The following is a 26814-nucleotide window of genomic DNA, read 5'->3' as shown; positions in this document are numbered from 1 at the left end:
TTTTAAAAAAAACACACAAATGGCTAACAGACTTAATTGCATTTAATCACATTATTTGGTCAGTTAATTGCAATTAATTTGGCGTGTTTGTTCAAATTTGGCCCTGAAGAAAGATTGTTTTCATATTAAAAAGTGGTGCATTTTATTCTAGCTGTTTGAGTGGACAGAATAAGCTTGATTACAGTGTGTTTACAACTAAAACACATTATTAACGCATTTACTTTCACAGCACTAATAAAAACACTGGTTACAAAACAAAGAACAGAGAGAGTGAGAGAGAGAGAGAGAGAGAGAGAGCAGTAAGAGAACTAAAAATGTGCATCAGCATGTAAACTACCACCTAATCACTGCCAGTTACCTGAGAAAGTATATTTCAATCAAGTAACCGAGATTAATCGAGACTAATCGATTAATCGTGACAGCCCTGATGCCGTGCGTTATGTTATCAGTGTAAAATTGCGCCCGCAGCTGCGCGGCTCCTCCTATACGTTCATCTTCTCAAACAAAGGACGAGTGTAGCGTGCGGAGATGAGGAGATGAGTTAAAGGAGATAGATTACATGTGTCACCGTGGTGATTATCATGCTAGCATAAAGAATTGGCCTGTTTGCTGTTGATGTAGCTGCAGTTCTGGGGGCGACGCTTTAATAGACTCGTGGTGTAAAGTGTGTTTTTGTGTGTGTGTGTTGATTCTGTCTCAGCAGCTCACAATAACAGCATGAGCTCTATTTTAATCTCTCTCGCTCTTTCTCTCTCTCTCTCTCTCCCTCTCTCTTTCTCTCTCACTCCCTCTCTCTCTCTCTCTCTCTCTCTCTCTCTCTTTCTCCTCATTTCTTCTTTGTCTCTTCTTCCTTGCTCTTTCTCTTTCCCCATTTCTTTCTTTATCTCTCTTTCACTCTTTTCTCATCTTCCTTTTTTCTTGCTCTCTCACTTTTTTGCTCTGATTTTTTCCATTTCTTTCTCTTTCTCCCTCTTTCTTCTTCTTCCCTCTCCTCCTTCCTCTCCCTTTTTTGTTACCTCTCTCTCTCCTTCATCTCTGTCTGCCTCTCTCTCTCTCTCTCTCTCTTTCCCTGCATTTCTCTCTTTTGTCTCTTCTTCCTCGTTCTCTCTCTCTTGCTCTTTCTCTTTTCCCATTTCTCTTTCTTTTTATTCTCTCTCTTTCACTCTTTCACTTTCTCTATCTGCTTTCTCGTTCTTTCTTCTCCTTCTCTCTCCTCCCTCCTTTCCCTTTTTTATTACTCCTCTTTCTCCACCTCATCTCTCTTTCTCCACCTTATGTCTCTCTCTCTCTCTCTTTCTCTCTCTTTCCCCTCATTTCTCTCTTTTGTTTCTCTTCTTCCTTGTTCTTTCTCTCTCTCTCTTGCTCTTTTTTACCCATTTCTCTCTCTTTTTCCCTCTCTCCTTTCACTATTTTCTCATCTTTCTTTCTTTCTTCCACTTTTTTATTTTTCTTCATTTCTTTTCCTCTTTTTCTTTTCGCTCTCTCCCCTCCCTCCTCTTTCTCTTTCTCTCCTTCTCTCCCCTCATTTCTCTCTTTTGTCTCTTTCTTTCCTCGTTCTCTCTCTTGCTCTCTCTCTTTCTCTTTCCCCATTTCTCTTTCCTTTTCTCTCTCTTTCACTCTTTCCTCATCTTTCTTTCTCTCCTCTCTTTTTTCTCTGTTTTCTTTCTCTTTCTCCTCTCTCATTCTTTCTTCTCACTCTCTCTTCTCTCCCCTTTATATTACCTCTCTCTCTCCCCCTCATCACTCTCCTCCCTCATCTCTCTCTCTCTCTCACTCTGCAGGAAGCTGATGAAGAGATCACGAGAGGATGGATGGTGCAGTAGCGTCAGCATGAAACTCTTCAGTGCTCTGCGTCAGGCCGCTCTCGTGTGCCGCTAGAGACACACACACACTCTATTCCAACACACACACCATAACCCAGATTAGCCCCTTAAACTCTGAGGGACTGTATGAGGGTCCACACTCCAGCCCCTCTTCCTCGTCACTACAGAACGTAGGCATTAGCTTCATAGCAGTTACTGCGTTATTCACAGTCAGATTCTGAATAATAAGATCATTTACTGAATAACACGCCTGCAGTTTAAGGGGTTAAATCCCTCTGCACACCCCCCCCCCACCCCCACACACTCCTCGCACCACCCCGACCCCCAGTTCTACTCTGGCTGTCCTCTTGAGGCTGATAGGAATCATTCTCCACCTTCCTTTGTTTCCCGTCTATCATTTTTTGCTGCAGCACCGTGCCCTGTGGCTGCTAGGAACTATTCTCTGTGTTCCTTTGTTCCCCATCTTTCACTTTTTTGCTGCAACACCCTGCTCTGGGGTTGCTAGGAAACAAATCTCACGTTAGTTTCCATCCTTTCGTTTTTGCTGTAACACCTGCTGGAGACTGCTAGGAACTATTCTCCACCTTCCTTTGTTTCCAGTCCTTTAGTTTTTGCCGTGACCCCTGCTAGGAACTACAACTGTTTTCCACCCTCACTTTTTGCTGCAACACCCTGCTCTGGGGTTGCTAGGAAACCATTTTTTTATTTCTTTATTTATTTTTTTTCCGTAACGATTCTCTATCATTTCCAGTCCATCACCAGGAACTATTCTCCACCTTTCTCTTGTTTCCAGTCCTTCGCTCATTACTGTAACACCTGCTAGGGCCTGACAGACACCTATTCTCCATCACTTTTTGCCATAACACCCCCCCCCACACACACAAACCCTTGCAGGACCCGGTCATGTCACTAGGGGGCGTTAGCGGCTGCGTGCGGGCGCCGTGCCCACGCCGCAGGTGGCACACGTGCCTGGTGTGGTTGGCACTGAGGCTGGCGCTGTCCTCATGCCAGCGGGCCGCTGACCTCAGCGCCCCCAAACACCCCATCGTCGCCACGGGTTACGGGAAGCTCCGCGGGATACGAAAGGAGCTGAATAACGAGATCCTGGGCCCAGTGGATCAGTACCTGGGCGTGCCGTACGCCACCGCGCCGGTGGGCGAGCGGCGCTTTCAGCCCCCCGAGGCGCCGGGCTCCTGGCAGGACATCCGAAACGCCACCCAGTTTGCCCCTGTGTGCCCGCAGAACATCCACGGCGTTCTGCCCGAGATCATGCTGCCCGTCTGGTTCACGGACAACCTGGATGCCGCCGCCGCCTACGTCCAGAACCAGAGCGAGGACTGCCTGTACCTCAACATATACGTCCCCACCGAGGATGGTGAGTTCTGTACATGCATGGTTTTACACAGCCAGTTTGGGGGAGCCTGTTTCTACCGTTATATGTTAAATGGCTGCTGAACACTAGAGGGCGCCCTCGAGCATTTAAGTCCACAACGAATGAGGCTAAATGAAGCTAAACGACCAAAAATGAAAAATGCAGGTTTCTAACCATTTATATTAACTTCCTTTAAATTTGGAAAGTAAAAGGAAGCTTTTCATGAAAACATCAACAAAAACATACCTATAAACCAGGTTTTGAGCTGTAGGATGCTACTGAGAGCTGATTGGTTAGCATCACTGCTACTGAGAGCTGATTGGTTAGCATCACTGCTACTGAGAGCTGATTGGTTAGCTTTAGTGATACTGAGAGCTGATTGGTTAGCATCACTGCTACTGAGAGCTGATTGCTTAGCTTTACTGCTACTGACTACTGATTGGTTGGCCTTACTGCTACTGAGTGCTGACTGGTTCCCAGTGTAGCTACTCAGTGCTGATTGGTTAGCATTACTGCTGCTGAGTGCTGATTGGTTGGAGTTACTGCTACTGAGTACTGATTGGTTGGCATTACTGCTAGTGAGTGCTGATTGGTTGGAGTTACTGCTACTGAGTGATGATTGGTTGGAGTTACTGCTACTGAGCACTGCTTGGTTGGCATTACTGCTAGTGAGTGCTGATTGGTTGGAGTTACTGCTACTGAGTGATGATTGGTTGGAGTTACTGCTACTGAGCACTGATTGGTTGGCATTACTGCTAGTGAGTGCTGATTGGTTGGAGTTACTGCTACTGAGTGATGATTGGTTGGAGTTACTGCTACTGAGCACTGATTGGTTGGCATTACTGCTACTGATTGCTGATTGGTTGGAGTTACTGCTACTGAGTGCTGATTGGTTGGCATTACTGCTACGTGAGTGCTGATTGGTTAGCATTACTCCTACTGAGTGATGATTGGTTGCCATTACTGCTGCTGAATACTGATTGGTTAGCGTTACTGCTACTGAGTTGTGATTGATTAGCCTTACTGCTACTGAGTGCTGATTCGTTAGCATTCCTGCTACTGAGTGCTGATTGATTGGTCAGCTAAAATAGCATGTTCTCAAAAACATAACAGCAGTTTTGAAAATGTTTTCTGATGTTCTGAGTTCTGCATTTTTCTGTATGAAAGTGATTAAGCTGATTTATAAACTGTGATTTTGCACAAAAGCTCCATAGCAGCCCATTCATTTAGGACTCGCTCGGGAGCGCCCTCTAGTGCCTGACAAAACTGGAAGAGTGCCAGCTTTCCTCATTAGAACTTCTCTGATTTTATATTTACTTCATAGAATTTGGTTCCACATGATTTATTCATGCTCCACCCACAAAAATGTTCTTTCATAGCTATAAACATCTGTAGATGGTGTAATGCACACATTAGAACTTCGGTTCTAAGCAAGTTTTCTTTACAAGAATAGTGTTTTAATTTTTTTTAGCAATAAAATACTAAAATACAGAAACCACGTCATTCATTCTGGGACCGAGTCATTTAATCTGAGACCTCCCCCTGACTGTGATTGGTCCTAATCATCACGTCAATCTTTCTGAGACCTCCCCCTGACTGTGATTGGTCCTAATCACCACGTCAATCTTTCTGAGACCTCCCCCTGACTGTGATTAGTCCTAATCACCACGTCAATCTTTCTGAGACCTCCCCCTGACTGTGATTGGTCCTAATCAGCACATAAATCCTTCTGAGACCTCCCCCTGACTGGTCCACTGCACAAAGCTGACCTTTAGTGATGCTGAGATACACTCTTTAAGAATATTTACATCAGCATGTTTGGCGGTAGTTTTATTTTATTTAGGTTTATTTTGACTTAAAGAGACATGAAAGTGTTTTGCATAAATATTTGGACACTGGAGATGAAGCCTAATTTTCCTTGAAGTGAAATTCCTGCTTAATTGTGAAATATTTAATTTTAGAGAAATCTAGAAAGTCAGATTTCTTTACAGTGGTGGTGATAGGAACCAGGGGTCGCCATGACTACAACACAAATATAGACGTTTTATTTACTATCCAGAACCACCAGTGAACCTACACGAGTCTTCTGAGTTTATATGGAATGTTGATGATGGAAAATAGTGGAAAATCTGAAATAATACATTTTTTGAGGACTATTTTGCCTCACAACACCCTGCATGAATTCCTCCACCAGGAATAGATTAAGAAAGGATGTTTTATTCCAAAAATCTTCTCAAAACTGTCATTAAACAGAGTCTCAGTCATCAGGCAGTGAATTCATAACCATTTCATGTAGGAACTTTCTGTGAGGGAGCTTTTAGAGGTGGACGTCTGGTTCCTATCACCACCACTGTGAACAGTTTTGACTCGGTAAGACAGACACTGATGGATTTCCCCTTTAAAGGCTTGTAATGTGAACACAGCCTCTCATTCCTCCTCTCCGCTGCAGTCATCCTGCTTTTTTTACTCTCCTCCCTGAGGAGGGATACTCGAGGGATGCCACTCTGGCTGGAGTAAACGAGGAGTTTGCTCTGTAACGTCTCTCTGGGCTGATTCTGAGGTTTTGTCATGATGTGTGTGTGTGTGTGTGTGTGTGTGTGTGTGTGTGTGTGTGTGTGTGTGTGTGTGCTGAGGGAGAATCTCTTTCCGGATCTCTGGAGATAAAGTCTGTCTGTCATCAGAGAGATGAGAGCTTTTTGCTCAGGAGATTCAACACAATGAGAGCGCTTACACACACCCTGTGTACCAGTGCATCTGTGTGTATGTGTGTGTGTGTGTGTGTGTGTGTGTGTGTGCACATGTGTATATCTGTGTGTATGTGTGTGTGTATGTATATTTCTGAGTGTGTGTGTGTGTGTGTGAGTGTCATAATGTGAACATTTCATGATGTGTGGACCAATAGAAATGGCCCAGAATTACTCAGAATAAAATCATATATTAAAGATTAATCTATCTATTTATCTCTCTCTCTCTCTCTCTCTCTCTCTCTCTATATATATATATATATATATATATATATATATATATATATATGAAGTCCTGCTCTTTTAAAATGACTGTATTACACCTGTATAAAAAAATATAACCGTCATTAAACCTGCTGTAAACATGCCTGGTCACCTCCTACAGTGGTGCTGCAGTGAGATTCTCCAGTTCAAAGACTCAGAAACTCCTTTTCTGATGATGTCTGTTGAAGGTGGGAGGAGCTTTAGCTAATACAGTAAGATGTATGAAATCTGAACATCACATCTGTGTTTATTAGCCTTTATATTAGTCAGGACTTCTTCACCACGGTGGGAAAATTCCCACCAGCTGTATGATGTTTTTGTGTAGTGCATGCTGGGTATTGTAGTGAGACGAATGAAGGGGATAGAAAATGGTGAATTCTGTCAAAGTGGTGAGGCTGCAGAATGCAATACTGAGCTACAGGATTCTACATAACATGACAAATAACATCATAAACCATTTTTTCGTCAGAGTGTCCCTTTAATGATTATATTTTTTGCTATTTTCGGCCCAAAAACAAAAACTTAAGGCCATCTGTAACTGAAATAACGACCACAGAGAAGTGTTTTTTTTTAATGTTTTTACAAGAACCGCCTCCCTCCTGCTAGGAAATATTCATTTCTCTGAACATTTTTTCTTTTTCTTTATGTATGCTCACTTATTGTATCTTTAAATTGCTGGAACCGAGTGTCTGTGTTGTTGTTTGTGCGCTGAAACACACAGCAAACAACAATGAAGCAAAAAATAAAGCTTTTTTTGCCCCATCAGGAGATGAAAAGAAAATCTGGGGCAGCCTAACAAAGACAAAGTGTGTTTTCGCAATTATACAAACAGATCAGTTGTTTGTACGCACAAGAAAGAGAGAGAGGGAGAAGAAAGAGAGAGACAGAGGGAGAGAGAGAGAGAGAGAGAGAGAGAGAGAGAGAGAGAGAGAGAGAGACAGAGAGAGAGGCCTTTCAGCCTCGATCAGCCGATTCTGTGCTCATACGTGTGCGTGAAAGGTTTCTTTCCCTCCTGCAGGGCAGTATATCTGCAACATACACGATGCATAGTCTGTCCTTTCCTCGGTATTTCAAGGAAAAATGTGTCTGCGTGACAGTGTGAGTAATAGATCAGACTCTGCTGAGGAGTTTACATCACACAGACACGCAGTGTAGAGCCCAGAGCCGCTGCTGCTCTGCCTCTTGCTTTTATCTAAAGATCTCCAGCCCACTCAGACGCTGCTACAGAGGATCACACCACCGCAGCGTTTCCACTCACTTCGTCAGGCTCCTCTGCAGATTACAAGAAGGAAAATGCTCTGCACTACAGCTGCTTTAGCCATTTAGCCGTTTATCCAGTGTCGTGATATCAGAAATTCAGTTTTCAGTAGAAAAAAAAAATCACTTAAAAATTTGTACCATTAAAATGTCACATTTTGCTAGTAGGATTTCTGTTTTAACATACAGTTGAGATCTAGAAAGAACTGGAATTTGAAGTAGGAATTCTTTTTTAGCATGTAGCTAAAGAATGTTACTAAAAATATGTTGTAAATGTAAATTTCTAGCATGAATATTCAAATTTTACTAGTAGGAATTCTATTTAAACATGTAGCTAAAGAATGTTACTAAATTGTGTTGTAAATATGAATTTCTAGATTAAAAGATTTGAATTTTACTAGTAGGAATTCTATTTTAACATGCAGTTAAGATCTAGAAGGAACTGGAATTTGAAGTAGGAATTCTTTTTAGCATGTAGCCAAACAATGTTACTAAAATATGTTGTAAAATTTAATTTCTTCCACAAAAGATTTGAATTTACTAAGAGGAATTCTATTTTAACATGCGGTTAAGATCTAGAAAGAATTGGAATTTGAAGTAGGATTTTTTTTTAGCATGTAGCTAAAGAATGTTTCTAAAATTATGTTGTAAATGTAAATTTCTGGCATAAGAAATCACATTTTACTAGTAGGAATTCTATTTTATCATGTAGCTAAAAAAATTGTGTGAAAAAACAAATTTGTTGATGTAAATTTCTGGCATAAGAACTGCACTTTTAGTAGGAATTCTACTTTCAAGGTTGCTTAAAAAAGAAAAAAGGAGGAACTCCTGGTTTAGCATTTAACAAAAGTATGGAAGGAATTATAGATAAAACATAGAAGAAAATAGAAGTAAGAAGTCTCAGCATGTATCTGGAAGAATTGGAAGTAGGAATTCTACTATTGATATTTTGAAATATTTTGTAATATTTTGTTAAGATAAAAATAATTTACATTTCTTGAAAAAAATATTCAAATGTTACAAAGTCCAGTCTCATGTCATGTTAGGAATTCTGTTTTAGCATGTAGCTAAAAATGTTACTGGAAAAATAAATTTGATGTAAATTTCTGGCATAATATCTAAGTCAGAATTATTTTAAAATTGCTTAAATGAGAATAAAAATAAAAACTACAAATCCTGTTTTAGCATGTAGCTAAAAAAAAGGAATTGGAAGTAGGAATTCTAAGCATGTAGCTAAATTTTAAAATAAATTAGCAGTGAGAATTCTGTTTTGGCAAGTAGGTTACTAGAAAAACAAATTTGACCTAGATATCTTGCATAACAAATTCACATTCTACTCAAATAGATTCTATGTCTGTATTCTATGCTAAGAAGAAATTAGAAGCAGGAGTTCTTTTTAGCATGTAGCAAAAAATACTACTAGAAAAAAGGTTACAAAATAATGATTTCTAGCATAAATTTTTCAAATTTTACTGTTAGGAATTCTGTAGCTGATAAAGAATTTTGATAGAAATTTCTAGCATAAAAATCTAATTTAGTAGGAATTCAATTTATCAAGTTGTTTAAATAAGTAAGAAATGTACACTATGAATTTTATTTAGCATGTTATTTGGCATATTTTTAAAACTTTTGCTTTCTTAATCACCAAACTGATGATTAAAAAATCATAACAATAATGAGATAATATCAGGTGCTATGTAGATACTATGTAGTGAGCATGTGATATTATATGTGTCTGGTGCGTACTTGATAGTATCAGGTGCACACCGCATAGTATCTGGTACACACCAGATTTTTACCTTTAAAAAAAATGCACCACGTCCCTTCAGGGGCTCTGTAATCGTATATAATAAATATATAATGAATTAATTCATATAATAATTAATCAAAAAAGATTAGTACATTACTTGATTACTAATATTATCTAATTTTGCCACAATAATATGGAAAAAATGCGATAATTGTGGTCACTGATATCAAAAGTTCATATCGTTCTCTGCATTCCTTTGTTTATTTTATTTTTTTTTTATATTTTATTTGTTACTTCATGAATTAAATTATATTCACTGTGGTGTATTTTGCCCTAAAGCAGATTTGGATAAGTCAGTGAAGTCATGTAGCAGCAATAAATTTGAAAACATGTTTTTGTTTTTCAATCCGTCCCAGAATTTGTAGGAATGAATATTCTTTATTCCAATCAATACAAACCACAAAAAAATAAATAAATAAATAAACAACAAAGAGACGGTCAGTGCTCGATAGTCATTCGAATGTGGGGAGTGTAATATAAATGTAGATTCGTGTGGTGAGTGTTGGGGGTGGGTGCAGGGGGGGAGGGGCGTGAATATAAATAAATAAATAGCAGTCAGTCGACGCTGCAGAAGAAGTATCCTGTGAATTGCCTTTGATGCAAGAACAAACCTCAAACAAATTATTCTATTTTTTGCTATCCCAGCAGCCCCCTTGATCTGATGAAAATTGGATCAGGATTCTTCTGCGGGGTGAAAAAGAGAGAGAGAGAGGGAGGGAGAGAGTGAAAGAGAGTATGTAGACTTGCAGAAACATACATTCCTGTCTTTTAATTAGCACCGAGGCTTTGCTGTTTCTCTAAACTCTGTGTGCGCGCTTCAGGATGCCTTGGGGATGCTTTGTGCTGCAGGCCGAGGGGCTCGCGTTTGAGTGGGGGCAGTAAAATACGGCCCCCCGTGATCAATACTAAATCAATTACCCCGCTGATTGATGCCCCGGCCATGCCTTTAGCGCCCGTCGGCCTGCTGCCAGCGCATGGGCCGGCCCTGAGTAATCGCGCTCTAATGCAGCGGTTATGAATAAGCATGAACCTGCTAGAAATGCACAAAGAGCTACACACGCAGATGCAAATGCTGTAAGGGTGCCTACAGTTTAGAGGCTGCGTCAGGAACGCAGCGCTGAAGTGTACTTCAGTCAGGACACTGCATTAAGAGAAATTTGTTTAACGTTAGCTAGCAGACAAAAGAGTACACAGCACTGAAAAAATACTTAAATGATCGCGCCACGCCCTTTGCTTAAAAAGTAGCAGGAGGTGACTTAAGCATTTTGAAGCTGACATGCGCAAGGTATGGCCAAAAGTATGTGGACACCCCTCCTAGTTACTGAATTTGGTGTTTCAGCCAAGTGTATAAAATCAAGCACATAGCCATGAACAAACTCTGGTGTACAATGGGTCGCACTGAAGAGCTCAGTGACTTTGTCATATGACGCCATAAGCAGTCACTTTGTGATATTTCTGCCCTGCTAGATCTGCCCCAGACAACTGTCAGTGCTATTATTGTGAAATGGAAGCATCTAGGAGCAACAACAGCTCAGCCGAAGTGGTAGACTGTGCAAACTCACTAAGCGGGGCTGTGAGTGCTGAAGCGTGTAAATATCGCCTATCCTATATTTCATCACTTACTCCAAATGTCTCAAAAAGCAACATCAGCACAAGAACTGTGTGTCTAGAGTTTCATGAAATGGGTTTCCATGGCTGAGCAGCTACACATAAGCCTAAGATCACTATGCGCAATGCCAAGTGTCGGCTGGAGTGGTGTAAAGCGCCGCCACTGGACTCTGCAGCAGTGGAAGCATATTCTGTGGAGTGATGAATCAGCTTCTCTATCTGTCAGTCTGATGATGAATCTGGGTTTGGTGGATGCCAGAGAACGTTACCTACCGGAATGCAGAGTGCCAATAGTAAAGTGTGGTGGAGGAGGGATGATGGGCTGGGGCTGTTTTTCAGGGTTTGGGCCCTTAGTTCCAGTGAAGGGTGATGTTGATGCTGCAGCACAAAGACATTTTACACAGTTATCTGCTTCCAGCTTTGTGTCAGCAGTTTGGGGAAGAGCCTTTCCTGTTCCAGCATGACTGAGACACTGTGCCAAAGCAGCTCCATAAAGACATGGATTGACAAGTTTTTTGTGGAGGAACCAGTGGCCTGCACAGAACCCTCACCTCAACCCCACTGAACAACTTTGGGATGACCTGGAACGTTGACTGTGAGCCAGGCCCTCTCGTCCAACATCAGCGTCTGACCACAAATGCTGACTGAATGGGCACAAATTCCCACAAACACACTCCAAAATCTTGTGGGAAGCTTCCCAGAAGAGTGGAAGCTCTTTTAGCTGCAAAGGGGGGCAACTCCATATTAATGACTATGGTTTTGGAATGGGATGTCCAACAGGGTGTCCACAAACTTTTGCCCATATGGCGTGTAATAAAATACAGAAAACCTACATAATATTTCTAGAACAAAACTTACAGATTAGCAACAAAACAAGCTAAAATACAGTCTGTCTTTGTGGAGAGGGGTGAATTATTTTTCACAGCAGTGGGTCCTCACCCTCTTGTTTCACCCCTCGTTGCTCACTAGCAGCTCAACACAGAATGACAACATTTCACACATGGAGAGTCAACAGTGTTGTAATTAATCTGATAACAGATATTTGATTATATAAATTAAAAAATATCCAAGTATATTTCCTTTCTGCTGGCGAGGCGGCAACTGGAAACCAGTTAACAACGCGAAATGTGTTGCACAAGCTTTCCAGGCATGGAAAGTCGGCCGTCGTCCGAACGCCCTCTAATACAACCAGGGAGCAGAACAGCATCGTGCTGCAGCTCCAAGTGTACAGCACGGGTTCGCGAGAGTGTGTGTGCTGTTCCTGAGGTGATTTGCAGTTGGAGATTGTTTGGACTGTTGTGACAGCTGCGTCTCGGACTGTACGCATAACAGGAGAATAATGAAGCTCATGCTGTTCACCAACAAACACGCTTCCACAACCTAAACATCTGCCTCGAACGCTGTGGAGTTCATAAACAGAGCGAACCTGCTGGATGCTGGAGCTCGCCGGAACACGCTGAGCCCAAAGCACAACCAACTCAGTCACTCAGTCGTCATGCGCCTTTGAAATTGGACTAATGTATTTAACCAGTCTGAATGATTTTATTGTAATTGACCTCTCCAGGCTCTGCCCACAGATGTGTCCTATCATAGCTTGGACGAGCTTTACAGAACATCGAATTTGTCACATGTTCTGTGTTTTTAAATGGTTAGGATGTGAACAAGTGGTTTGAAATGCTCAGAATTGTTCACAGTGGTGGTGATAGGAACCAGACGTCAAAAAGACCTCTAAAAGCTCCTTCACAGAAAGTTATTACATGAAATGGTTATGAATTTACTGCCTTGTGCCTGAGATATTGTTTTATGACTGTTTTGTGAAGGTATGACAATGTAAAGAGATTTTAGTCGAAGCAGTTTTGAAGCATTTTTATTGGCCCATTCATTATGAAATGTTCACACAGTGTAAAAGACAGCTGATATATTTTTTGGACCACTGTTTTACCATTATTAACATTACATATTGCTGCTGTCGGAACAAAACCTTGTATCTACAAAATGGGAATTTTACAGGAGAAAGAAAAAAACATACTTTACTTTTAATGTAAGTCAATGGAACCAGACGTTTATCCAAGTAATTTTGAGCCGTTTCTTTTGGTCCATTCATTTAAACACAATGTAAACGACAACAGGCACTTTCTAATTATGTCAAAATCTGAAAAACATCAAAAATTGAGAGATATGAGGTTTTGTTACGACAGCAGCAATATATAAACTTATGTAGGTTCGCTGGTGGTTTTGGATAGTAAATAAAATGTCTATGTTTGTGTTGTAGTTATGGCGACCCCTGGTTCCTATCACCACCACTGTGAAGACATCTGAACCATTTCACACCAAACCACTCTGAATCTCTCTTTATGCTTAAATTTTACCCAAAAGCAGCTACTTCTAAGCTTTGCTGTAAGTGCACTGAAGGTTCATTCGCAAAGCTAGTTCTCATTCACAACACTGGCATAATGACAGTTTATCGAAATTGGCTTGTATTCTTGTTTGTAGTTGTCATAAAGTGGTGTACAGAAGATAAGACCTTATCAAAGGCTCTGATAGCCAAGCAAAACAAATAAATCCATTTAAAGCCACCGAGCTGGCAGCCATAAACAGTTAAGTTTACACAGAGGCGTGTGGTCACTAAAGAAGAGTGGATTTTGGCCTTACAATCCATTCATGGTGGAGGAATACATAATATGCAGGGCATTGTGAGGCAAAATAGTCCCCAAAAAAAACTTATTATTTCAGATTTTCCACTATTTTCCATCATAAACATTGCTTGTAAAACTCAGAAGACTCGTGTAGGTTCACTGGTGGTTCTGGATAGTAAATAAAATGTCTATATCTGTGTTGTAGTCATGGCGACGTTTGGTTCCTATCACCACCACTGTAAAGACATCTGAACCATTTCACACCAAACCACTCTGAGTCCCTCTGTTTACGTCTCAACTATTAAATTATGAAGAAATTTGGAAATAATTTGGTAAGGCTGGAGTTTAGAGGCGCTACCTAACATGGTGGCACAAAGAAGCAAATACACCTGTGCTTTATTCCCTATCTGTGACTTTTCTGTGGACAAGTGATGAGCTAGCCAGCTAATTGTGTATTGAAAACTGACACTAATATCATTCAGTACAGCACTGAAGTGCACGAGTACTGATATGCAATGAGAAACAGGCTATAACAGTGCTGAATGTGAAAGATGCATGCAGCCTTATAACCCGCTAATAATTTGACTAATAGCTCAATCGGAATACGTCCATATATACACCTCAGTTGGAAAAGACTAGTCTGATTGAGGCCGTTTTCGCCATTATATCTGATTGAATGAGGTGTGTAATCCTGTAAATAATCAATTAAACAGAAGAATAATAATCATGTAAGTGCCTGTACCTGATTACATTCCAAATTGGCAAGTTTAACCCCTTAAATTCCCAAAGGGCCATTGGCAGACCCACAGCTACTATACACTTCTGTAACCTAAGAATAGCTCAGCTATTTTCATTGAGGTCCCTGTAGTTACTGAATAATAAGCCTCCGTATGTAAAACCCCTGGTATTTTAAGGGTTAAGTATATTCGGCACGTGTGCGTTTGAGTCATAACAGAAGTTTATAACGTTCAACATGGTGGGAGACAGAAACTGCTCTGCAGAGGAGACTTAAGTTTATGCTGCAGACTTAAAAACAGTAGCAAGATGGATGAGCATATGAGCAAACGAACCACAGCAGCTTTACTCTCCCACCAGTCTTTACTGCACTTTCATCCAGACGTTTCGTGTCATCGATGGTGTGACTGATATCCAGCTTGTGCGTCTCAGGATGTTGCAGGACGTGACGTCTGCCTCTCGCCCCGTCTTTAATAAGCACACGGGAAGAATGTTTTCCCAAGTCTGTTTAATTTTAAAGCAATTAGAAACACAACTGGAAACTCAGGTGACACACTGCTGCTTGTCTCACTCTGACCGGACTCACATGATGCTCGTTGTCATGGTAACATCTACACTAAGAGAGTGGAGTGTGCACATAAACACCTCAGTCTCAGGCCCAGTCCCATTTCTTATTTTTACCCCTATCCCTTGTTTTTGAGTGTCACCTTGTCCCTTAGAACTGAGTTACAGGGTAGTGGTTGAAATCTTCCCTCTGAAATGGGACCCTCAAATAAAAAGAGCATCACTTCATTAACAGCTACTAGCGCTGCTCTGTAGGCGACGCTGCCAGTCTGCAGTGACAGCAGAGGAGGGTAAAGTTCAGCTCCTACATTTAGGGCATCATATGCCTTCAAAGAGGGGGGCAATTATTTATTATCACCCACCCCTAATTCCTCAGTGATATGAAGCTGAAGTCAGATATTCACCAGCTTCTTGTTCAAATTTTCCCGTTCCACCTTAAATGGTGCAGCGGTTCTGATGCCTGAAGCGCCAGAATGTAACTAACATTTAAGGTGGAACGGGAAATTTAGCTAGCTACTGAGACATCAGCATGATACCCGTGATTCTTCATGCTTGTTGCAAAGGAAAGAGCCATAATACGATTAAACTAAGATAAAACAATGGGTATCATAGTTTTTTAAGAGAAAATTCTCACATTTGTGGGTTTCTTTGGTCTCTTGTTCTCCATCTTGCTGGTTTTTCTTTTTTTCTCATATCACTCTGTTTGGAGTCTCTGAAAAACCTCCGTTTGGAGGGTCATGCAGCCCCTAACACTGCACCCTACCCCTCTATCTCAACAACATTTGGGACACCCTACTCCTATACGTGAACGTGAAAAACAGAGGGGTAAGAGCTGAGTGGTAGAGGTGAGGGGTGAAACGGGATTGGGCCTTAATCTGTGATTGGTGAAAATCTTTGTATGTAAACAAAGCCACTGTTAACTAAAACTACTGGAGTTTGTTTAATTTAGGATCATATATAATCATATCAGCTGATATTACTGGTTATCTGAATTTTACCTCCATAAAATCGGTATCAGTCACAATATGTTTGAGTTTAGGCCTGTTGTTGGTAAATTCAGGCCCACTGTTAGTGAGTTTAGGCCCACTGTTTGTGAGTTTAGGCCTGTTGTTAGTGAGTTTAGACTCATTGTCAGTGAGTTTAGACTCATTGTCAGTGAGTTTAGACTCGTTATCAGTGAGTTTAGGCCCGTTGTTAGTGAGTTTAGGCCCGTTATCAGTGAGTTTAGGCCCGTTATCAGTGAGTTTAGGCCCGTTGTTGGTGAGCTTAGGCCCGTTGTTAGTGAGTTTAGGCCCGTTATCAGTGAGTTTAGGCCCGTTGTCGGTGAGCTTAGGCCCGTTGTTAGTGAGTTTAGGGCCATTGTCAGTGAGTTTAGGCCCATTGTTAGTGAGTTTAGGCCTGTTGTTAGTGAGTTTAGGCCTGTTGTTAGTGAGTTTAGGCCCGTTGTCAGTGAGTTTAGGTCCATTGTTAGTGAGTTGAGGCCAGTTGTTGGTGAGTTTAGGCCCATTGTTAGTGAGTTTAGGCCTGTTGTTAGTGAGTTTAGGCCCGTTGTCAGTGAGTTTAGGCCCGTTGTCGGTGAGCTTAGGCCCGTTGTTAGTGAGTTTAGGGCCATTGTCAGTGAGTTTAGGCCTGTTGTTAGTGAGTTTAGGCCCGTTGTTAGTGAGTTTAGGCCCGTTGTTAGTGAGTTTAGGCCTGTTGTTAGTGAGTTTAGGCCTGTTGTTAGTGAGTTTAGGCCCGTTGTCGGTGAGTTTAGGTCCATTGTTAGTGAGTTTAGGCCCATTGTCGGTGAGTTTAGGCCCATTGTGAGTGAGTTTAGGCCTGTTGTTAGTGAGTTTGGGCCCGTTGTCAGTGAGTTTAGGCCCATTGTCAGTGAGTTTAGGCCCGTTGTCAGTGAGTTTAGGCCCGTTGTTAGTGAGTTTAGACTCGTTGTTAGTGAGTTTAGACTTGTTGTCAGTGAGTTTAGGCCCGTTATCAGTGAGTTTAGGCCCATTGTTGGTGAGTTTAGGCCCATTGTTAGTGAGTTTAGACTCGTTGTTAGTGAGTTTAGGCCCGTTGTTAGTGAGTTTAGGCCTGTTGCCAGTGAGTTTAGGCCCGTTGTCAGTGAGTTTAGGCCCGTTGTTAGTGAGTTTAGGCTCGTTGTTAGTGAGTTTAGACTCGTTGTTAGTGAGTTTAGACTCGTTGTTGGTGAATTTAGGCCCGTTGTTAGTGAGTTTAGGCCCGTTGTTAGTGAGTTTAGACACGTTGTTGGTGAGTTTAGGCCCGTTGTTAGTGAGTTTAGACTCGTTGTTAGTGAGTTTAGACTCGTTGTTGGTGAATTTAGGCCCGTTGTTAGTGAGTTTAGGCTCGTTGTTAGTGAGTTTAGGGCCATTGTCAGTGAGTTTAGGCCCATTAATAGTGAGTTTAGGCCTGTTGTTAGTGAGTTTAGGCCTGTTGTCAGTGAGTTTAGGCCCGTTGTCGGTAAGTTTAGGCCCGTTGTCGGTGAGTTTAGGCCCGTTGTTAGTGAGTTTAGGCCCATTGTCAGTGAGTTTAGGCCCGTTGTCAGTGAGTTTAGGCCCGTTGTCGGTAAGTTTAGGCCCGTTGTCGGTGAGTTTAGGCCCGTTGTTAGTGAGTTTAGGCCCGTTGTTAGTGAGTTTAGGCCCGTTGTCAGTGAGTTTAGGCCCGTTGTTAGTGAGTTTAGGCCTGTTGTCAGTGAGTTTAGGCCTGTTGTTAGTGAGTTTAAGCCCATTGTTAGTGAGTTTAGGCCTGTTGTTAGTGAGTTTAGGCCCGTTGTCAGTGAGTTTAGGCCCGTTGTTAGTGAGTTTAGGCCCGTTGTCAGTGAATTTAGGCCCGTTGTCAGTGAGTTTAGGCCCGTTGTCGGTGAGCTTAGGCTCGTTGTTAGTGAGTTTAGGGCCATTGTCAGTGAGTTTAGGCCCATTGTTAGTGAGTTTAGGCCTGTTGTTAGTGAGTTTAGACTCATTGGTAGTGAGTTTAGACTCATTGTTAGTGAGTTTAGACTCGTTGTTGGTGAGCTTAGGCCCATTGTCAGTGAGTTTAGACTCGTTGTTAATGAGTTTAGGCCCGTTGTCAGTGAGTTTAGGCCCATTGTTAGTGAGTTTAGGCCCGTTGTTAGTGAGTTTAGGGCCATTGTTAGTGAGTTTAGGCCCATTGTCAGTGAGTTTAGGCCCATTGTCAGTGAGTTTAGGCCCATTGTTAGTGAATTTAGGCCCGTTGTTAGTGAGTTTAGGCTCGTTGTTAGTGAGTTTAGACTCATTGTTAGTGAGTTTAGGCCCGTTGTTAGTGAGTTTAGGTCCATTGTTAGTGAGTTTAGACTCGTTGTTGGTGAGCTTAGGCCCATTGTCAGTGAGTTTAGACTCATTGTTAATGAGTTTAAGCCCATTGTTAGTGAGTTTAGGCCCGTTGTTAGTGAGTTTAGGCCCATTGTTAGTGAGTTTAGGCCCATTGTCAGTGAGTTTAGGCCCATTGTTAGTGAGTTTAGGCCTGTTGTTAGTGAGTTTAGGCCTGTTGTTAGTGAGTTTAGACTCGTTGTTGGTGAGCGTAGGCCCATTGTCAGTGAGTTTAGATTCGTTGTTAGTGAGTTTAGGCCCGTTGTTAGTGAGTTTAGGCCCTTTGTTAGTGAGTTTAGGCCCATTGTTAGTGAATTTAGGCCCATTGTTAGTGAGTTTAGGCTCGTTGTTAGTGAGTTTAGACTCATTGTTAGTGAGTTTAGGCCCGTTGTTAGTGAGTTTAGGTCCATTGTTAGTGAGTTTAGACTCTTTGTTAGTGAGTTTAGGCTCGTTGTTAGTGAGTTTAGGCTCATTGTTAGTGAGTTTAGGCCCGTTGTTAATGAGTTATGCCTGTTGTTAGTGAGTTTAGGCCCATTGTTAGTGAGTTTAGGCCCATTGTTAGTGAGTTTAGACTCTTTGTTAGTGAGTTTAGGCCCATTGTTAGTGAGTTTAGGCCTGTTGTTAGTGAGTTTAGACTCTTTGTTAGTGAGTTTAGGCCCATTGTTAGTGAGTTTAGACTCTTTGTTAGTGAGTTTAGACTCTTGTTAGTGAGTTTAGGCTCATTGTTAGTGAGTTTAGGGCCATTGTTAATGAGTTATGCCTGTTGTTAGTGAGTTTAGACTCATTGTTGGTGAGTTTAGGCCTGTTGTTAGTGAGTTTAGACTCTTTGTTAGTGAGTTTAGGCCTGTTGTTAGTGAGTTTAGACTCTTTGTTAGTGAGTTTAGGCTTGTTGTTAGTGAGTTTAGGCTCATTGTTAGTGAGTTTAGACTCGTTGTTGGTGAGTTTAGGCCTGTTATTAGTGAGTTTAGACTCGTTGTTGGTGAGTTTAGGCCTGTTATTAGTGAGTTTAGGCCCGTTGTTAGTGAGTTTAGGCCTGTTGTTAGTGAGTTTAGGCCCGTTGTTGGTGAGTTTAGGCCCGTTGTCGGTGAGTTTAGGTCCATTGTTAGTGAGTTTAGGCCCGTTGTCGGTGAGTTTAGGCCCATTGTGAGTGAGTTTAGGCCTGTTGTTAGTGAGTTTAGGCCCGTTGTCAGTGAGTTTAGGCCCATTGTCAGTGAGTTTAGGCCCGTTGTCAGTGAGTTTAGGCCCGTTGTTAGTGAGTTTAGACTCGTTGTTAGTGAGTTTAGACTTGTTGTCAGTGAGTTTAGGCCCATTGTCAGTGAGTTTAGGCCCGTTGTTGTTGAGTTTAGGCCCATTGTTAGTGAGTTTAGACTCGTTGTTAGTGAGTTTAGGCCCGTTATCAGTGAGTTTAGGCCCATTGTTAGTGAGTTTAGGCCCATTCTCAGTGAGTTTAGGCCCATTGTTAGTGAGTTTAGGCCTGTTGTTAGTGAGTTTAGGCCTGTTGTTAGTGAGTTTAGACTCGTTGTTGGTGAGCGTAGGTCCATTGTCAGTGAGTTTAGATTCGTTTTTAGTGAGTTTAGGCCCTTTGTTAGTGAGTTTAGGCCCATTGTTAGTGAGTTTAGGCCCATTGTTAGTGAGTTTAGGCTCGTTGTTAGTGAGTTTAGGCTCATTGTTAGTGAGTTTAGGCCCATTGTTAATGAGTTATGCCTGTTGTTAGTGAGTTTAGACTCATTTTTAGTGAGTTTAGGCCCGTTGTTAGTGAGTTTAGGTCCATTGTTAGTGAGTTTAGCCTCTTTGTTAGTGAGTTTAGGCTCGTTGTTAGTGAGTTTAGGCTCATTGTTAGTGAGTTTAGGCCCGTTGTTAATGAGTTATGCCTGTTGTTAGTGAGTTTAGGCCCATTGTTAGTGAGTTTAGGCCCATTGTTAGTGAGTTTAGACTCTTTGTTAGTGAGTTTAGGCCCATTGTTAGTGAGTTTAGACTCTTTGTTAGTGAGTTTAGACTCTTTGTTAGTGAGTTTAGGGCCATTGTTAGTGAGTTTAGACTCTTTGTTAGTGAGTTTAGACTCTTTGTTAGTGAGTTTAGGCTCATTGTTAGTGAGTTTAGGCCCATTGTTAATGAGTTATGCCTGTTGTTAGTGAGTTTAGACTCATTGTTGGTGAGTTTAGGCCTGTTGTTAGTGAGTTTAGACTCTTTGTTAGTGAGTTTAGGCCTGTTGTTAGTGAGTTTAGACTCTTTGTTAGTGAGTTTAGGCTCGTTGTTAGTGAGTTTAGGCTCATTGTTAGTGAGTTTAGACTCATTGTTGGTGAGTTTAGGCCTGTTATTAGTGAGTTTAGACTCGTTGTTGGTGAGTTTAGGCCTGTTATTAGTGAGTTTAGACTCGTTGTTAGTGAGTTCAGGCTCGTTGTTAGTGAGTTTAGACTCGTTGTTAGTGAGTTTAGGCCTGTTGTTAGTGAGTTTAGGCCCGTTGTCAGTGAGTTTAGACTCTTTGTTAGTGAGTTTAGGCCTGTTGTTAGTGAGTTTAGGCTCGTTGTTAGTGAGTTTAGACTCGTTATTGGTGAGTTTAGGCCTGTTGTTAGTGAGTTTAGACTCGTTGTCAGTGAGTTTAGGCTCGTTGTTAGTGAGTTTAGGCCCGTTGTTAGTGAGTTTAGGCTCGTTGTTAGTGAGTTTAGACTCTTTGTTAGTGAGTTTAGGCTCGTTGTTAGTGAGTTTAGGCCCGTTGTTAGTGAGTTTAGACTCGTTGTCAGTGAGTTTAGGCTCATTGTTAGTGAGTTTAGGCCCGTTGTTAGTGAGTTTAGACTCGTTGTCAGTGAGTTTAGGCTCATTGTTAGTGAGTTTAGGCCTGTTGTTAGTGAGTTTAGGCTCGTTGTTAGTGAGTTTGGGCTCGATGTTAGTGAGTTTAGGCCTGTTGTTAGTGAGTTTAGGCTCGTTGTTAGTGAGTTTAGGCCTGTTGTTAGTGAGTTTAGGCTCGTTGTTAGTGAGTTTAGGCCTGTTGTCAGTGAGTTTAGGCCTGTTGTTAGTGAGTTTAAGCCCATTGTTAGTGAGTTTAGGCCTGTTGTTAGTGAGTTTAGGCCCGTTGTCAGTGAGTTTAGGCCCGTTGTTAGTGAGTTTAGGCCCGTTGTCAGTGAATTTAGGCCCGTTGTCAGTGAGTTTAGGCCCGTTGTCGGTGAGCTTAGGCTCGTTGTTAGTGAGTTTAGGGCCATTGTCAGTGAGTTTAGGCCCATTGTTAGTGAGTTTAGGCCTGTTGTTAGTGAGTTTAGACTCATTGGTAGTGAGTTTAGACTCATTGTTAGTGAGTTTAGACTCGTTGTTGGTGAGCTTAGGCCCATTGTCAGTGAGTTTAGACTCGTTGTTAATGAGTTTAGGCCCGTTGTCAGTGAGTTTAGGCCCATTGTTAGTGAGTTTAGGCCCGTTGTTAGTGAGTTTAGGGCCATTGTTAGTGAGTTTAGGCCCATTGTCAGTGAGTTTAGGCCCATTGTCAGTGAGTTTAGGCCCATTGTTAGTGAATTTAGGCCCGTTGTTAGTGAGTTTAGGCTCGTTGTTAGTGAGTTTAGACTCATTGTTAGTGAGTTTAGGCCCGTTGTTAGTGAGTTTAGGTCCATTGTTAGTGAGTTTAGACTCGTTGTTGGTGAGCTTAGGCCCATTGTCAGTGAGTTTAGACTCATTGTTAATGAGTTTAAGCCCATTGTTAGTGAGTTTAGGCCCGTTGTTAGTGAGTTTAGGCCCATTGTCAGTGAGTTTAGGCCCATTGTTAGTGAGTTTAGGCCTGTTGTTAGTGAGTTTAGGCCTGTTGTTAGTGAGTTTAGACTCGTTGTTGGTGAGCGTAGGCCCATTGTCAGTGAGTTTAGATTCGTTGTTAGTGAGTTTAGGCCCGTTGTTAGTGAGTTTAGGCCCTTTGTTAGTGAGTTTAGGCCCATTGTTAGTGAATTTAGGCCCATTGTTAGTGAGTTTAGGCTCGTTGTTAGTGAGTTTAGACTCATTGTTAGTGAGTTTAGGCCCGTTGTTAGTGAGTTTAGGTCCATTGTTAGTGAGTTTAGACTCTTTGTTAGTGAGTTTAGGCTCGTTGTTAGTGAGTTTAGGCTCATTGTTAGTGAGTTTAGGCCCGTTGTTAATGAGTTATGCCTGTTGTTAGTGAGTTTAGGCCCATTGTTAGTGAGTTTAGGCCCATTGTTAGTGAGTTTAGACTCTTTGTTAGTGAGTTTAGGCCCATTGTTAGTGAGTTTAGGCCTGTTGTTAGTGAGTTTAGACTCTTTGTTAGTGAGTTTAGGCCCATTGTTAGTGAGTTTAGACTCTTTGTTAGTGAGTTTAGACTCTTTGTTAGTGAGTTTAGGCTCATTGTTAGTGAGTTTAGGGCCATTGTTAATGAGTTATGCCTGTTGTTAGTGAGTTTAGACTCATTGTTGGTGAGTTTAGGCCTGTTGTTAGTGAGTTTAGACTCTTTGTTAGTGAGTTTAGGCCTGTTGTTAGTGAGTTTAGACTCTTTGTTAGTGAGTTTAGGCTTGTTGTTAGTGAGTTTAGGCTCATTGTTAGTGAGTTTAGACTCGTTGTTGGTGAGTTTAGGCCTGTTATTAGTGAGTTTAGACTCGTTGTTGGTGAGTTTAGGCCTGTTATTAGTGAGTTTAGGCCCGTTGTTAGTGAGTTTAGGCCTGTTGTTAGTGAGTTTAGGCCCGTTGTTGGTGAGTTTAGGCCCGTTGTCGGTGAGTTTAGGTCCATTGTTAGTGAGTTTAGGCCCGTTGTCGGTGAGTTTAGGCCCATTGTGAGTGAGTTTAGGCCTGTTGTTAGTGAGTTTAGGCCCGTTGTCAGTGAGTTTAGGCCCATTGTCAGTGAGTTTAGGCCCGTTGTCAGTGAGTTTAGGCCCGTTGTTAGTGAGTTTAGACTCGTTGTTAGTGAGTTTAGACTTGTTGTCAGTGAGTTTAGGCCCATTGTCAGTGAGTTTAGGCCCGTTGTTGTTGAGTTTAGGCCCATTGTTAGTGAGTTTAGACTCGTTGTTAGTGAGTTTAGGCCCGTTATCAGTGAGTTTAGGCCCATTGTTAGTGAGTTTAGGCCCATTGTCGGTGAGTTTAGGCCCATTGTTAGTGAGTTTAGGCCTGTTGTTAGTGAGTTTAGGCCTGTTGTTAGTGAGTTTAGACTCGTTGTTGGTGAGCGTAGGTCCATTGTCAGTGAGTTTAGATTCGTTTGTTAGTGAGTTTAGGCCCTTTGTTAGTGAGTTTAGGCCCATTGTTAGTGAGTTTAGGCCCATTGTTAGTGAGTTTAGGCTCGTTGTTAGTGAGTTTAGGCTCATTGTTAGTGAGTTTAGGCCCATTGTTAATGAGTTATGCCTGTTGTTAGTGAGTTTAGACTCATTTTTAGTGAGTTTAGGCCCGTTGTTAGTGAGTTTAGGTCCATTGTTAGTGAGTTTAGCCTCTTTGTTAGTGAGTTTAGGCTCGTTGTTAGTGAGTTTAGGCTCATTGTTAGTGAGTTTAGGCCCGTTGTTAATGAGTTATGCCTGTTGTTAGTGAGTTTAGGCCCATTGTTAGTGAGTTTAGGCCCATTGTTAGTGAGTTTAGACTCTTTGTTAGTGAGTTTAGGCCCATTGTTAGTGAGTTTAGACTCTTTGTTAGTGAGTTTAGACTCTTTGTTAGTGAGTTTAGGGCCATTGTTAGTGAGTTTAGACTCTTTGTTAGTGAGTTTAGACTCTTTGTTAGTGAGTTTAGGCTCATTGTTAGTGAGTTTAGGCCCATTGTTAATGAGTTATGCCTGTTGTTAGTGAGTTTAGACTCATTGTTGGTGAGTTTAGGCCTGTTGTTAGTGAGTTTAGACTCTTTGTTAGTGAGTTTAGGCCTGTTGTTAGTGAGTTTAGACTCTTTGTTAGTGAGTTTAGGCTCGTTGTTAGTGAGTTTAGGCTCATTGTTAGTGAGTTTAGACTCATTGTTGGTGAGTTTAGGCCTGTTATTAGTGAGTTTAGACTCGTTGTTGGTGAGTTTAGGCCTGTTATTAGTGAGTTTAGACTCGTTGTTAGTGAGTTCAGGCTCGTTGTTAGTGAGTTTAGACTCGTTGTTAGTGAGTTTAGGCCTGTTGTTAGTGAGTTTAGGCCCGTTGTCAGTGAGTTTAGACTCTTTGTTAGTGAGTTTAGGCCTGTTGTTAGTGAGTTTAGGCTCGTTGTTAGTGAGTTTAGACTCGTTATTGGTGAGTTTAGGCCTGTTGTTAGTGAGTTTAGACTCGTTGTCAGTGAGTTTAGGCTCGTTGTTAGTGAGTTTAGGCCCGTTGTTAGTGAGTTTAGGCTCGTTGTTAGTGAGTTTAGACTCTTTGTTAGTGAGTTTAGGCTCGTTGTTAGTGAGTTTAGGCCCGTTGTTAGTGAGTTTAGACTCGTTGTCAGTGAGTTTAGGCTCATTGTTAGTGAGTTTAGGCCTGTTGTTAGTGAGTTTAGACTCGTTGTCAGTGAGTTTAGGCTCATTGTTAGTGAGTTTAGGCCTGTTGTTAGTGAGTTTAGGCTCGTTGTTAGTGAGTTTGGGCTCGATGTTAGTGAGTTTAGGCCTGTTGTTAGTGAGTTTAGGCTCGTTGTTAGTGAGTTTAGGCCTGTTGTTAGTGAGTTTAGGCTCGTTGTTAGTGAGTTTAGGCCTGTTGTTAGTGAGTTTAGGCTCGTTGTTAGTGAGTTTAGGCCTGTTGTTAGTGAGTTTAGGCTTGTTGTTAGTGAGTTTGGGCTTGATGTTAGTGAGTTTAGGCTCGTTGTCAGTGTGGTTTGTCAGTACTGTGTGTGTGTTTGTGTCGGTAAAGAGTTACAGGATCAGATGTGTTTGTGTTTGTCCACTCTATGAGTTTTTTCAACCCTGATTCCAGATTCCAAGATCACATTTCAGCGTTATTGACATGTTTGGAAATCACGATACACACACACACACACACACACACACACACACACACACACACACACACACACACAGGCTTTCTTCACCCAAATACATTCACACATTCATGTGGCAGCACTGAGCTGTTTTTTCTCTCCGGCTTCAACATGAAACTAATACGGCTGATCAAGAACAAACCCTGCAGACAAATCTCTCTCTCTCTTTCTCCCTCCGTCTCTCTCCCTCTCGCCCTCTCTCTCCCTCCCTCTCTCTCGCTCTCTCTCTCTCTCTCTCCCTCCTTCCATTCTTTCCCTTTCTCTCTCTCCCTCTCGCCCTCTCTCTCTCTCGCTCCCCCCTTTCTCTCTCTCTCTCTCTCCCCCACCCTTCTTTCTGTTTTTCCCTCTCTCTGTTCTCTACCCCTCTCTTTCTCTCCTTATCGCTCTCTCCCCTTCTTCTCTATTTCTCGCTCTCTCTGCTCTCTTCCTTCTTTCTCTTCCTCTCTCTCTCTCTCTCTCTCTCTCTCTCTCTCTCCTTTCCCTCTCTTTCTCTTCCTCTTTATGTGTGTCTCTCTCTCTCCTTACCCCCTTTCTCTTCCTCTCTCTCTTTATGTTCCAATTTATTGTCTCTCTCTCTCTCTCTCTCTCTCTCTCTCTTTCTCTCTCTCTCTCTCTCTCTCAGGCCTGCTGATTCTTCTCATTCTGATCCTCTAGGAACTAAAGCACTGCTGACCCCTCTGTTACAATGAAGAGTGGACACTTGCCAGGCTGAGTACACAGATGCTGGCAGTGTTAATCCCAGCTATGACCCGTTCCCTCGTCCAGTAAGGCCTCTACCGCCACACCGAGCCCCACCGCAGTCTAATACCCAGAATCCCTCAATTTTATCGCCGTTACAGTGACCGTTTACTGTCCGCTCCCTTTATTAAAACACATATTTCACAGCGAGGTCTGTTCAGAGTGAGAGCGATGAGGTGCGCTGGAGTGTACCTGGGAGATTACAGTTAGCTTTAGCTTTAGCCTCCACAGAGCTGCACTGAACAGTGCGGTGTTAGAACTGCATGTCCAAAAGTCTGTGGAGTTTCTTCTGAACTGAAGGGCATTAATAGTGAGTTTATGCTGCAGTTACAGCCTCTACTCTTCTGGGAAGGCTTTACACTAGATGTGGAACATTGCTGTGAGGATTTGATTGAGCATTAGTGAGGTCAGGTACTGATTTGGATGATCAGTTCTGACTCATCCCAAATGTATTGGATGGAACGATTGTTTCACATTGAAATAAATATAGCACAATAATTAATGTAGCCTGTTGAATTTCAATCGACTCTATTATTGCGCAACATAATATATACCGTAAAAAAAGCAATATTTTTTGTTTGTATCCATGTTTTACATTGACTTGCACTGGGCGTACAAATATATCCAGCTAGCTATGTTACATCGGTCATGCATCTCGCCAGACCAGTCACTGAACTTGACCTATATATTATTTTTTGCAAATAATTCTCACAATAATTGTGATTATCACAATTATCACAAACTTAAAAAATAAGTTTTTATTAATAAATAACTACATATACATTAATAATGACTTCCAATGGCCTCATAGCAGTTCCACCATGGTCCACTGGGGGGCTATGACAACTGTACTATGATGATGTACGTGAAAAATATTTTCTCTGACCCCATCAGTCTTGGGTCACTCTTAAAAAAGATGGTTCTTCAAGGGTTGTTTAGTAAAGGGAATGGTTCTAATTAGAAACATGAGTTCTATATACAACCATTTTTGGTACTATATAGAACCACATACAACACATACTCCATTAATCTGGATAACCATTTCACCATGCAGAGAATCATTTAA

At 41.8% G+C, this 26814-nt stretch overlaps 1 protein-coding gene across 5 annotated transcripts in view; it reads left to right on the top strand.

Moving 5' to 3' along the window:
• Window positions 1-2349: 2349 nt before the first annotated feature.
• The window catches only part of nlgn2b (neuroligin 2b), a 93636-nt gene continuing 69171 nt past the window's right edge, over window positions 2350-26814 (top strand). For 2 of the 5 annotated variants that reach the window (XM_036595356.1, XM_036595354.1), the window contains exon 1: window positions 3003-3198. In XM_036595356.1, coding sequence (XP_036451249.1) covers window positions 3093-3198 — 106 coding nt within the window. In that variant the 5' untranslated portion in view covers window positions 3003-3092. Of the gene's footprint in view, window positions 3199-13459; window positions 13476-13548; window positions 13572-26814 lie in introns of all 5 variants that reach the window. The other 3 variants (XM_036595357.1, XM_036595355.1, XM_036595353.1) reach the window with 3 other exon arrangements.

This window comes from Colossoma macropomum, unplaced genomic scaffold (assembly GCF_904425465.1).
Source record: "Colossoma macropomum unplaced genomic scaffold, Colossoma_macropomum, whole genome shotgun sequence".
Lineage (NCBI taxonomy): Eukaryota > Metazoa > Chordata > Actinopteri > Characiformes > Serrasalmidae > Colossoma > Colossoma macropomum.
The sequence above is the reverse complement of the archived record's forward strand: the minus strand, read 5'-3'. Positions and strand labels throughout refer to the sequence as shown.